At 41.2% G+C, this 13,742-nt stretch overlaps 1 protein-coding gene across 1 annotated transcript in view; it reads right to left on the bottom strand.

The window, feature by feature from the left end:
* The window catches only part of SHANK2 (SH3 and multiple ankyrin repeat domains 2), a 117,026-nt gene extending 103,780 nt beyond the window's left edge, over positions 1 to 13,246 (bottom strand). Inside the window, exons 1-2 of the mRNA XM_057372993.1 lie at positions 12,580 to 13,246; positions 10,811 to 10,935 (exon numbers count right to left, since the gene is read on the bottom strand). Coding sequence (XP_057228976.1) covers positions 10,811 to 10,935; positions 12,580 to 12,754 — 300 coding nt within the window. The 5' untranslated portion in view covers positions 12,755 to 13,246. The remainder of the gene's footprint in view (positions 1 to 10,810; positions 10,936 to 12,579) is intronic.
* Between the last annotated feature and the right edge of the window lie 496 nt (positions 13,247 to 13,742).

The following is a 13,742-nucleotide window of genomic DNA, read 5'->3' as shown; positions in this document are numbered from 1 at the left end:
AGAGTTTTCTAAAATGTGGATTTGCACAATCATGGTAATTTGAAAGTTAATGCTYAGAATGGGTCATAAATCACCCAAAAACTGCTGTCATGTCACTGATGTGAGGCTGATTATGAGTAACTGTGTTAAAACTCTCTGGGWGGATAATTGCCTGGCAGCAGCATTTTTGCATATCAGATCATCACTAAAAAAAAAAATTAAAAATAAACAACTTTTACATCTTCCTACATCAAAAGGTCTTTAGAAATATGTAAATTGGATTAATGACATTCATTTTTACATTAAAAGCAGCAAAACAGAGAATATCAAACTACTTAAAATATCGAACGTTTTTTAATATTCAGAGTGTCAAGCTGAAGCTTCAATAGTAATGTAGCAATTAGATATGGGTTAGTATGCAAATGAAGGAGATTTTCACTCATTAAAAATTCCTCTGTAATGTTAGGAAGGTGACAATATTCCTGTTTGCATTCTTGGTGAGTTTTACAACAGTGTCAAATATTGTGCCAGTTCACATTTTTATGTTGCAAACCCTTCCTAAGGTTAAAGACAAGAATTTGTCTTTAACAAAGATACCATCCCTTCAGAGATGGAAAAACCCATCCACTCAATGTTTCTATTCCAAGATTAACATTAACAGATCATAATCTATCCAAAATTAATCCTTCATTTCAATCTCCCTCGAAAAAGGACAAGAAAAAWGTCAGTGCCTGAATGACACCAGTCAGTGGAGCTGCTTTAGGGGCATTTGAATAGTTCAGAGAGTATCTGCAGCCATCAGAGCATTTCTCCACCATGGGAATGTTGTGAATCCTGTGTTTCCAATTCCAGTGAGCCAGCTGAAACCCAAGCACTGGGATAAGGCAATTACAGAGAGCTGGAGCTGCCTCACAAAACTCCAAAATGCTGCAAGTTACCCCAACTGCTGTGCCAGGACAGAGAGAATGGAGAGAGAATGGATTAGGTTGGAAAAACCCTCWAAGATCTAAGTCCAACCACCAACCCAGCACTGCCAAGGCCAYCACTGACCCATGTCCCCAGRTGCCACAWCCACAGGGCTTTTAAATCCCTGCAGGGGTGGGKATTCCACCACTGCCCTGGGCAGCCAGTTCCAGTCCCATCTTTCTGGGAAGATATTTTGCCTAATATGCAATCTAAACCTCCCCTGGCCCATTTCTGAGGCCACTTCCTCCTGCCCTGCTATTGGGAGAAGAGACTGAGGGCACCATGGCTCAAAAGGGCAGCAGTTGCCAATTCTGCATTATTTGCCGCCAGTCAAGGCATGGCAGTGTCTTTACCATCAGAGCTGCCAAACAGAAGCAGCAGGTCCCTGTGTGAAAAGAGGTTTTCACACCTTTACACCTGGAATGAAATTTATCCAGTGAAAACCATCTCGATCAATACCTTGAGGAGACCCAACAGGAACGAGTTTGAGTACTCAGATTTGGGCCCACACCRTAAGAAAGGAGCAAAAGGACAGAAGTTCTGAACAGCACATCTGAAGACATTTGCTTGGGATACAGAGAAGAAACATTGAAAAAAATTGCAGGGAAATGAGAGCTGGAGATGAATAGTCCTTCTCTTTGAGTCTTGGATAACAGGTGCTTACATAATTTCCAACTCCGAAGAACCACCACTTTTTTTTTAGGTGTGCACTTGGTTTCTACTAAATATCTCCAAACTAGTCTAAAAATGCACAGGGAATTATGGGAACCAAACAGCTTCTCCCAGACAAAACACATCTTCAATTCCATTCCCAATGTATTGGGATATGTATACCCATATCCCAATGTAATACAAGCCAGCTCCATAACAGGCWCAGTCAATAATATTTAGATATTAAAAAAAACAAGGAACTTTTACAAAATCATTACAATGGATGCTTTGCTGGTCATTTAAAAACAATTCTCTCTTTAATTTAGCAGCTGAAGTGAGCCATAATCGCTCTCAGTGTAAACAAATACACCAGATGCAGTTAACAACTCACAAGTCTGTCAGCAATGACCAWGGCCTTTCACAAATCTATCTAGTGCTGAGAAACCACGGGTTGAGTGCACTAAAAACAACAGCAGCTGTCTGGAGAACAGCTCTGCAAGAAGCAATTGCAATACGAAATACTGGGGAGATTGATGTGGTGAGAGAAAAAAGGATTCTTTCACTTTGCTGCCTGTATTTGTTTCGAACAAAAGTCAACGCAGTTGACACAACACTTTGGTATCTGCCTCACAGASCCTTCTTGAGGAGCCCAAACCACATCTCCTCATCTGCTTTAGGTGCATATGAGGGGTTACCACACTTTGGTATGACACCAGTACAAGTYTAAGCTGTGTCTTTCTAAACTTGCCACCCTGAATGTCAATTCTTCAGCAATTAACAAACTGGTCACCCTTGGGTGTTTCAYGGTGAAGTTTCTCTCTGCAATCACTTCCTCTGCACAGGATTGCCATGATTCTCCCTTCATTCTCTAMCATATTCCAGTGATAAACAACACCATATTTGTCCAGAACCAGCCCTTTTTGTACCAGACCTCAAATAAACTCTTCCATGACTTCTTTTTGTGTACTTCTGTGCTTTCSAATTTTCTCTTCATCAGCAAATAAAGGAACACTTAGCTACCCTGCTCTTGTCCTATCCTCCCATCTACCCATTCTTGAGGAAATTTCATGTATTTGCTAGGACATTTTCCAGTGCTCTGCTCAGAGACCTTCAAGTCCAACCAGACCCAGAACCCAGAACAGAGAAGTTGTCACTTGGCCATGAAAACAACTCAGAAGATCCTATTTTGCCCACAGAGAAATAATATTTTCCTAACAAGTGAAAACTTTGCACYACAAGATGAGAACAAGAAATCCAGCTCTCCAAACAGCTGCCAGAACACGTGAGGCAAAAAATGAGGGTGTGATAAAGGATTATTGTCCTTCCTTATTGTATGCAAGAGTCTCTGAAGATTCCTATCAGCAGCACAACAGGATTTCAAATGTTATTTCTAATCTGATTGATTTAAAGTACATTTCAATTTGCTTATTGGATGAATTGTCTGAGCCCCACAGTCACAAGCCATGGGAAATGCTCTGAAGGTAGGGCAACAAAAGCAGGCAGGGACTCCTTGGGAAGCCACCTTCTCCCTCACTGGTCTTCTGCACAGTAATTTCAGAGGAGAACAGCAGCTCTGAGTGGGATGGTCACCATTGACTGGGATCAAGCTTAGCTAACTCCAACAGTGCATATTCCCATGGATTTACCAGCAGCAGGCTTAGCAGGAGACCAGCAAAGGGGAAGGAAGCCTTCTCCTGCTTTTTTTTAGCAATTAATGGATTAAATCTGAACCCACTCCTCTGTAGAGGACACATGCTAAAGATTGGATGTAAAAGGAATAATAATCAAAGGAATGCAGAGCTTCTGCTAGATCAGACCCAAAAGCTCAGAATTTCCTTAAATCAAGTGTTTCTGCAGCTCTTAGCACCCACACACAGAAGCAGTGGGGAGCCTGCTGTGTATACCAACATGAAGGGATTTGTTTAACCCCTCAGAAACCTCGAGGTCAATTTAAGAAMCTCATTCCACAGGAAAGGTTCAAAGAGGATGACACAGAGGAAATCCTACCAAAACCCCCAAATGAATACAGGTCCAGCTATAGAGTTTTCATTTGCTTTTTCAGATTTGGAGACAATAGCAAAGATATATTTGCCTAGTCCTTGGGTGAAGCTATTTCTTCAGAAAACCTGAATTTTTGGGATGGGGAGAGAGGGGAAGGTTACTGCTCATGAAACATGTGGTTAATAGATGTTCATGATTTTCTTTTTAACCTCTGCACAGATTTGTGGTTGGTGAAACACAACCAGCAGCTGAACAGAGTGTTTCAGTGCCACAAGAATTGATTACCAGTGTCAGAACAGGAAAAAGAAATAAATAWATTGTCCATAAATAAATGAAGAAGCCATGTACACACACATGTAATTCCCCATGGCAGTATTTCTCCTGTTTGTAAAATGCTTTCACCTCCCCCCCCCCAAAAAAAAACAACCAGGAAAAAGAAAACAAGAAAGAAGGAAAATTCCAGATTTTTAGATTAGTTCTGTCCTCAATAATAGGAGTTTGCTAGTTCCCCCATTGAAACAACTAATCTGTCTTCCTTCACCTGCAGTTTTGAAGGTTTGTAGCAAAACACCCCGCAATTAAAAGAAATGGTATTTTCTCCCCTAAAATATCAGGCACAAGTAATGTTTTTCATATAGCTCCATTCCAGCAACCAGGTTTCCATAGTATCCAGAGACTAAAAAAAGCCAACGGGCTTCAGGGAAATTAATTTTAATATAATGTCTTCTGGTAATCGCCCAGCCACGCCACAAAAAATGGAATTTATTTATTTGGTGCTGGTTTCAACGCTTAACCCTAGCACCTAGGAGCTGGAAATGGAAGAGCTACATAATTCCTGTGTTATCTGAAGAGAGGATAGACCGATTTCTGCATGAGTGAAGAGCATCCAGAGCTGGGCTTTGTGTGAATCACRGCAGGGCCAAGGTGGCTGGATGCCATTGGATGGCTTCTAGGTGGCCAAGAACTGGCTATTTATACTAAGCAGCTTAACTTGATAGAAATTTGCTATTTTTAGAGGATTTTGTAGTAGGAATTAGGGGAAATAGTGGTTTTCATGCTCGCTAGGAGTCAGAAAGCTCCCTGTGGGTATCTCCACACTCCACACACAGTCCCACGAGCTTTGGCACAATCCCTCAGGATAGGAATGTCAGGAAACACTCCTCAAATACTGCAGCATCCAGGCCACAACGCCTTAAAACTGAAAATGGAGAACTGGATGGGCACTGAGCTCATTCTGGCCACTGCTGTCGTTATCATTACAATTCCTCGCAAATCCTCCTCTCAAAGAAGTGTAAAAATCAGCTTTAAGTTTCAAAGAGCTACCTGTTAAATTTCGGGGAATCAGGGGCCCAACAGACACCTCATGGAGAGTCAAGGCTAAAGGAAAATGCTTCCCAGTTTTGCTCACAGCCTGGAAAGCAAAGTGCTTTCATTCTGGTCTGCTCTTCAGTCTCGTTTTAAAGCACACTATTTGCTTATTGAGAATAACTGAGTTCCTTTAAGAACCAAATGATTTTTTGTGCACCCATTTCCACCTATGTCAAAAAGGCAACAGCCTTAATGTATTTTAAAAATAAAACGAGATTTGTTCCTCTTTTTTATGATCTCACTGGCACATTTGGGATACCATCACTTCCTACGGGTTAGTGGATACATGTGACAAACAGATAAAAAGAACAATCAGAAACAGTTATGTATGGGGGATTCGTGCACATTTAAAGCACTTTGAGGGCACCATAATTTTTTGTTCAGCTGCCACCATCCACTAAAAACATCAACTAAGAAAAAGAAACGAAACAAACCCAAACCTTCATCACCAAGCTTAAGCGGAAAGAAAGTGAAACACTTCACTAAGTGAGAAATGCATTCACTCAGTCAGAGGCTGCACAGACACACCAGGCTGTTCAACACTGGGACCACAGCTGCTCTTTTTCCAAGAGCCCATTGTGCCAACTCTCCAGTACATGTGCAGCTACACTTCAGCAGGAGAATGGMAAAAGCAAAACAGGAAGGAAGTTTCCTTGGACTCTGAGAGCTTGCATTTTAAGCAGTGTCAGGGGCTTGCTTGTGTTTGATAGACATCACTGAGAGCTGTCACCAAGAGCACATTTAACAGAAATAAGCTTTTTCCTCTAATGGCTAGTTAACTCAAGCTATGTGCCAATAGAATACACAGATTTAAAAGCAATGGAGCCCAGACTAGTGCTGAGTATAAAAATAAAGAATCCCAGGATGGGCAGGGTTGGAAGGACCCAAAGACCATCCAGTTCCAAGCCCCTGCCAGGRCCAGGGACTCTCTCTGTAGCAGCTCAAACTCTGCAGTGCTGCTGCAGCTTTGGCAAGGTTCTCCTCATTAAAAAGACGTTTGCAGAGCTGATCCAAACGCCACAGTAGGTGCTGTCTAGGAACAGAGCAGCTCCCAGCCTGGCTGCTCTCCTGCCAAAAGGGAGGCTCCCTGGCCRGGCAGGARSAGCAGCCAAGCTGCCAACAAARAACCCTCCTGCAAGAAAGACACTGAACTAACAGGGATCTGACCCTGCTGGTGCCCACAAAAGGTCTGAGTGTGAGAGCTTAATCCAGCCCTCAGAAATGCACTGATAATGCTGGGTTTGCTTCCTCCCTCCTACACACAGCACTCTTACTAAGCACTGCATGGAGCTGCTGTCCACACTCCTGCGAGCAAACTTCCAGCTACAATGTGAGAATTCCTGCTAATAAAAAACCATTAACAAAGCATCCACTTATTTCCAAGAAAGAAAAAAATACCCCATTCCCCATGAGCCTGCCTGAAAAAAAAAATAAATTCTATCTGGTGGTAGAAAAGAGCAAAGTTCACACAAGAAATAAGAGAAAACACAGCCACAGGGTAATTAATGAAGATTATCTGAGGATGGGGAGGTTTCTCCGTTGCTAAAAAGATTGAAATCAGTAATAGCTGGCTTTGTAAAACCACTAATTCACCCAGCCTTGGAATACCCATGTAAGGCAGAACATTGCTAAAAATATTCGCAATTACCAGAGTCTAAGTTACAACAATAAAGTTCAAAGTCTGCTTCCCACAGCAGTTTTGAAGTCTGCATAGAGCTCTTACTGGAATACAACTAGTAACCTATTGCTAAATATGAAGTTATTTGTGTATGAAGGTGGGTTTTTTTTGTTTTTCTTTAAATATTTCAGTTATTTTAAATGTCTCCCTAAATGCTTATTGCTACTTTTTACATGCAGTCACAGGACAGATATCTTGAATACAACAATAAAATGATGCTGTCTGTAATAAAATATTTCTTTTCCACTCAAAACCAGTTAATGAAAAGTTTGTAMTATTAAATTGTATAAGCTTTTGAAGATATAGAAATACAGGCAGTTATAATAAAGACCATTTTGTATGCTTTAGTACAAGTAGCAGCTGAAAAGTTCTGCAGCAAAATGATGGAATTTCTTCTATTACTATGTCTGGTTTTGATCCTTGAATTTTCCCCTTTTGTTTTTATTTTTTAAATGAATAATTCACCAGGTTTACCTAGTTTACATTTTAACTGGAATGTAAATAAGCAGCCATGCTATTCCAAAGACAATAACATTTCAATTTATCTGGAAAAAGAAGAGATTTTATGGCACAATAATGCAAACTGCAATGCCTCATTTAGAGAACAAATGCATTGTTCTGGTAAAATATTACAGAATTAACTTGGCTGTCTKAGTATTGGTTTTGTAACATTATTGTTTGTGTGACAGGAAAAATCCCCAAGTGCCACATYGGGGAACACCTGCAGAACAGCTGCACCCTCATGGGGACAATGAGAACCCATTGTTAATAACCCACTGGGGGTTCACTTGGGAAGACAATCTATATCCTACCATACTAAATCCTCCAAAAACTCCTGTTCTGAGCTYAAAGAGGCCTTCCAGTTCAATGGATTTCTTTCCTCAAAGATGGTTGAACTTGTTTCTGTCGTCAAAGCAAATCTCTGACACAACCCCACCTTCAAGAATTCTTGAAGTCATGTTTCAAGGTAGAACTTGAATTGTTACAAACCTGAACAGTTATAGTATAGAGATCCAGTCATGAGTTATCAATGACCTACAAAGGAATTAGTGGTGGCTGTATTTTTAATCCCTTTCTAAGAGAAACTGCAATTKTCAGCACTTGGCCTAATGTTTTACTTTTCTCCATCTTTACAATCAGGCTGATATCAAGATTCAAGGAAACATCAGCTAAAGTAGAGAAAAATAACAAATAGGCCAAGCTGTACAATCTCAGYTCTAACAACCAAATCATAACCATCCTCCCTTTCTGATTGTTCATCAAAGCTAAGAAAAAAATCACGATTGGCATCTGTTGAATTGCTTAGGAAAATCCACTGCTATTGACAGCTGTCCCCACCTCACTCCTTCAGCTCTAAAACTACTCCTGCACTTTTCCAGTACATTTGCCCTGTGTTTTACCCAGGAAAGTCACTACACACTTTACAATTTTTATCACAAAAACCACGGCTGGGYTGGAAGCGAGGAGGAGAAAAACCACACACTGTCAGAAATTTCCATGGAGACTCTGCGAGCACAGTTTCCAAGGGCAAGCAGAATGTTCCTCTCTGAAGCCTTATGTTAAAATTAGTTGTACAGGTTGGACAAATCAGTAACTGCACACTTGATAAAAACTCAGCCACACGATACGGTGCCAGCTGCTCCAGGTGATCCCTACTCCATCTACCTGTTGGAGCAACACAGCACCTTTTCTTCCTGTTTTGTACATATCTTTTATTTCTCCTGCTCAACACGCAGCAACTCCAAACTGGAATTATTATAAAGCTTCATATCTGAGATGGAAGTTTTACTCCCTTCAGAAGATTCCAGACTTTAACTGTACATGAAGAAATGATGSTTTGTCTTTTCCTAACCCTCGTGCTCCCCAAAGGAAGGATCTATCTCCCTGTCAAAGGAGTGAGGTTCCCCTCATCTCCATCACCCCAAGCCACCAACCCTCCTGAAACATCTGCTCTGCCTCTCATTGTGCCCCCCACCAAACTGGGCTCTCCCTTCCCTAAYGCCCATGGCCTGCCACAATGTTATAAATGGCACTAATTAGGCTCTTGGTTGCCCATTAACTCTCTTATTATCCATGTGACATTTATAATAAATGCCTCATATTACTTACAAAGGGTTGAGGTGGCACTTACACACAGAGGCATAAACTTCAGAGCCATGGGAGAAATAATTCAGCAGTAAGGCAGACTGACAACACCAGGGCTGACAACCACTTGCTGCCTGGTAAATCTAAATCTTCTTGTTCAGCACAAAAAATAAAGTAGTCCAGCATTCTGAGAAGTGCAGGTGGACTTTGATTTCATCAGTCTTTTGCATCTGTGTAAATATCTTTAAAGATGGCTTTCTCTGGCCAGCCAGGGCTGTGCACTGCCTGTTGGTCATAAAATGAAACAAAACCCTGCCTTTCTCCTACAGAAAACTCTCCTGCCACAGCCAAGTTGTCATTTCTCAGGATTATCATACCCTCTTAATTAAGTTGCAAAATTCAGAATGGAATAACCCCGATGAACATAAATTACACAGAAATGGATTTGATTTGCATGTAATAATGGCTTCTTTCAGAATTAATTACAAATATGCTGGAGTRTGGATTAACGTCCTCCTGATTCAGCAGTGCATGTGCATGTTTAGCTGCTCTTTTAAGCTAAGGCTAGGAGTAAATTGTCTCGACAATTAATTCTAATTCTTCCCTCATTTGCCAGAAAAACAGTAGAGCTTTGTGCAGAATCAGTTAGCCAGGCTTCTTCCATCCCTTCAGAGATACTAAAAAATCTGGGGGCATATTTGTCATTCCTTAATGAATTAAATTGCACATTTTTGTTCAACAGCAATTCTATCTGTGCAATCTGCCAGCACAGACTCCTCATCCTTCCTGTGGATTAAAAGCCTAACAAGAAACCAACCCCTAAAAATCCAGCCTTGTTCCAAAACCCCACCTGAGAGGAAYAGGGGGAGTTTTGGAAGGATCCCTGCCTGGGGAAGGCGGCAGTTCCATTTGTAAGCTGGTCTTTAACACTCTGCTAAAGCCTTATTCTTAAGTAAACAAATAGCAAGGGAACTGTGCTCAAAGATAGAGATAAAAATGCACATCTATTTACTTTGGAAGCCTGCAAAGCCTGTTCTCTCACTGCTACAGCGTGAGGAAGTGGTGCAACTATTTAAATTCAATCACCATGGGAGTTCAAGGCACACTCCAAAAAAAGCTGCATGTTGTACCCTCCACCGAATGCAAAAGCCAGCTCTGCAGAAATCAACGTTTTAACACCAGGAAAGATTTTACCAAACCCTACATGAGCCTGAAGAAGCACAMATCAAATAATGTCAAATCAATAGATCTTACAGGCAAGGCTTGATCAATCCAGCCCAAAAAACCTATTTTCAATAGGCAGTTTCACAGAAGCACAGCATCCCTTTGTTGGTCATGAAAAGGTTATGGGGGGAAGAGGAAGAAAAATCCCAAATCATGATTTTGCTGCAAACTGCCCAGCAACAGTCAAAAGGAGAACCAACTATTTAAACAAAACCTAAAATACCAACAAAAAATCCTCCAAAATATCAAACATGAAGATGTTTTTGGCATGAATGAAGAAAATATTTAAATATACCCTTTTTGTAAAGCAATTTATACTGCAATAACATCCATTGCTTTTTATTTTTTTTTTTTTTGGTATTTACAGTGCAGTGTTGGAAAAATTCAATTCCAAGCCAAAGTAATTTGCTTTATTCTCCATGGTTACTAAACACCACCAGACCACGGATATTTCTGAGTGCAGAAATAGTTGCCTAAAAAGTCATTAACTTTGGTTACTCCTTRAGAATATTTAGAAGAAACCAGAACTGATAACCTAGAGTAAAATTGAAATTCATCTAAATTTAAAGAATTCAAAGAAGACTATGACCTCCCAAATATCTCTGACAGTGTATTCCTAAAGGACAAAAAAAAAAACAACCAGAAAATTCCCAGCCAGCCTGACCATTGTTCTCTGTCCCTGCTTTCCTGGATGCTGCATGAAGTTTTGAATTGATCAGGTAAAACACATTCCTGGTGTTAGTCCCCTGAACTTGCTGCTCACAGGCATCCCACACTTTTTTCCAGAGTCAATTCTCCAACGGGAACATCACTCTTTCCCCAACAGAGCACTGAGAATCAAATTTCAGGATCTCCTACCTCGATCAAAAAGTCTCCAGTTCTCAGGCCAGCTTGCCATGCTACTCCCCCTTCATCCACAGATTCCAAGTACTGCAAAGCAGGAAAGGCTGGAGTTGGGGTGAATTCTTCAATTGGTGTGTCAGCTTTAAAAATAAATACCACATTAAAAAAAAGAGCGTTATGGAGTGCTTGCAAATACCACTTGACTACAGGCCTATCATTGGCCATTCCAATTTAGGGTTAAAAAATGGTGGGTGCTGGAAGTGAGAGGGATGTGCCTCAGAGGAGATCAGGATGCTGGGGACAGAGTGCAATCCCTCTGCACAGCAATCCACAGGTCTTCCTTCCAGAGGGAAAATACCTGCTCCTTTCCTGGCACAAACCAAACCAAGCTGCACCAGGCAATAGCTGGATGCTGATATTCCAGGATATTCACTATTGGCTCAAGGAACCCTTTTGTGTGCCTGGCAAAATGCTGTAACTCTGGCAACATCCAGCCAAAAAAGAATTATGCGCTGTAGCCAGGAGAGAGCATCTGGCCAAACCAGGGGGGGTGGGTGGGTAGCAAAGGATGGAAAAGATCAACCACAGGGTTGTTTTTTTTTTCCTCCTAAATTTAGATGTGCATAACAAAGAAGAGACCAGAAGAAATCACTTTTTAGGACAGGAGGCACAGCTGGCCCTGTGACAGCCCTGTCTGTCCCTCTGTCACGTACACACACGGGCACAAAAGTCCTTGGGTCTTTCACCTGAGGTGCCCTCTCTGCTACAGAGAAAATGTGGGGGAAAAGCGTTGAGCTGACCCCGAGGGAGTGAGCCCTGCTCAGAGCACTGCTGAGCCACCCCAGTGCTCAGAGAGAAGGCAGTGCCTCTGGCTGCCCTGCTCCAACTCCACACGTCTCGTTTGGCTCAGGCTGGCAAAGCTTTCACAGCCCTGCAAATGCGCCGTGGCACCGGCTCAGGGGTGGGGAACAGCGAGAGCAAAAGCCATGTCCCAAGAATGAAGACATGGAATAATTTTCATGCTCAAGCAAGGCAAGGGAGAACCCATGTGAAATGAGGGGGAGCAAGAGATGGGACATACCATCGTGTATATATATATATTTTTTAAATACAAAGGGAGCGATCTGCACCGAAAGTTAAAAAGCGAAGCATTAAATAGAATGGCTTTTTTAACTCTTAGGAATGCCACTGTTACAGATTTTAGCCTACAGGAAAGTACCATGCAGCTTAACATATGAACAGCTTAAAAAATGAGCACACTACAGGCCATGCAACATACATGCAGCTTCTGAAGAGATAAAAAAAGATCATAATTTCATACTAAAACTGCACCAATGTCACCTTGCACAAGGTCCACACCTATTTTAAACAAAACACCCCTCTCTTGTCTGTTCCTACTCGCAGCCCTATTTAATCAGGCTGGCRTTTGAAATAAAGAAGCAGCTTTTCTGAGGAAAGCTGGCTCCCCATAGTTAAGCAAACTGCACAACAGAACAGATTAATGGCAAAATACTACATCCACCGGCATGAGAAAAATACMGGCAAAACTTTCTCCCCCCAGAACAATTATGCAGTGCTTCTCCTATGTAAAAATGCAAACTGCTTCAGAGAGAAGCCTCTGAAATCCATTGGAGTAGTATAGCATACAGAGAATCCTGTTGTCTAGCAACCAAGTGCACCAAGAATAATTCCTGCTTATATTCCGAGATGTATAAATTTCTTCATGCCACTGCACATCACACACACACACTCACACACACGCACACACACAMAAAAGCACATACCTTTTGCCCCTCTGAGCACAAATCCAAATCCTTCATTGTCTTTTTTCTGCAGGACCACTGCCTTTTCTTCTATTATGCAGTCACTGTAGAGAGAATTCCGAGGATAGCGACCATTATTACATCCCTTCATCACCACTGTAGTAGCTGCTCCTCCAGTGTGCAGGTTCATCATCATCACAGCCCGTTAATCAAATAATATTGCAGTAACCAAGCATGGGAAAATATAGAACAGATAGCAGCGAGGGGAAGACAAAGACTAAGCAGGATGGTAAAGGAGAACATGACAAAGCAACTTAAAAGGAATAAAAAAGGCAGAGAGGAAAAAGAAAGAAGAAATCATGCATGGTGGTTTGTGTTCTATATGAATGACTGGATGAACATGTGATCATGTAATCTGTGGGCTAGCTAGGACTCTAAAAGGAAAAAAAGTAAGTGAACTGAACGACAGTATCATTAATAAACTCCTCAATCGTGGATGTACCAGATGCATCTTCTAGTGAAGCCAAAATGAAACCAACCAGAAGAAAAATGAGGCAGCATTTTAAATTTAAAGATAATAAATTATGATTTTCTATTAGCTAACTAAAAGGCACAAATATATTCTGAAAGCTATGCCTTGCATCAAAAGCCCTTTTTCAATCCTATTGAATGTTGCATGCTGCAAGAATCCCACATGATCATCTGACAGCCTACAATGCTAACAACGTGCAGCTGCCTTGGCGTCATCAAGCACAAATTTCCACAGCATCAAGAATCTGCATAATTGAAATAGTAACAAGGCATGCACAAGCAGGAAAACACATTTTCTAAGGAATATTTCCTGTCTCCTGATAAACAATTAATATTATAAAACAAGGAGATGGTGTAAAGGACTATTTATGTAAGCAGTATTCCCTTAAAGAGAAAGTAGCCCCGGCAATCTCACTGTCATTGGCTAAGATAAAAGTGGAAGGCAGATGAAGAAAATACACAAAATGCACATTAAAATGGGATCTTTCAGATACAGGGAGCAATCTGTAAAATCCTTTAAGTTGTTTCATATCTTTCATTAAATATGAAGTTACTAAAAATAAGCTCAGAGGAAAAAAAAAAATTGGAATGCTCTTTTAGGTACCACAGCACGAGTTGCAGGGGTTAAGTTCATGAACTGCCAGCACTGCAAA

The sequence above is a fragment of the Malurus melanocephalus genome, unplaced genomic scaffold (assembly GCF_030028575.1).
Source record: "Malurus melanocephalus ecotype Western Australia unplaced genomic scaffold, MMel_1.1 scaffold_182, whole genome shotgun sequence".
Taxonomy (NCBI): Eukaryota; Metazoa; Chordata; class Aves; order Passeriformes; family Maluridae; genus Malurus; species Malurus melanocephalus.
Note: the sequence above shows the minus strand (reverse complement) of the source record. Positions and strands in the feature narration are given on the sequence as shown.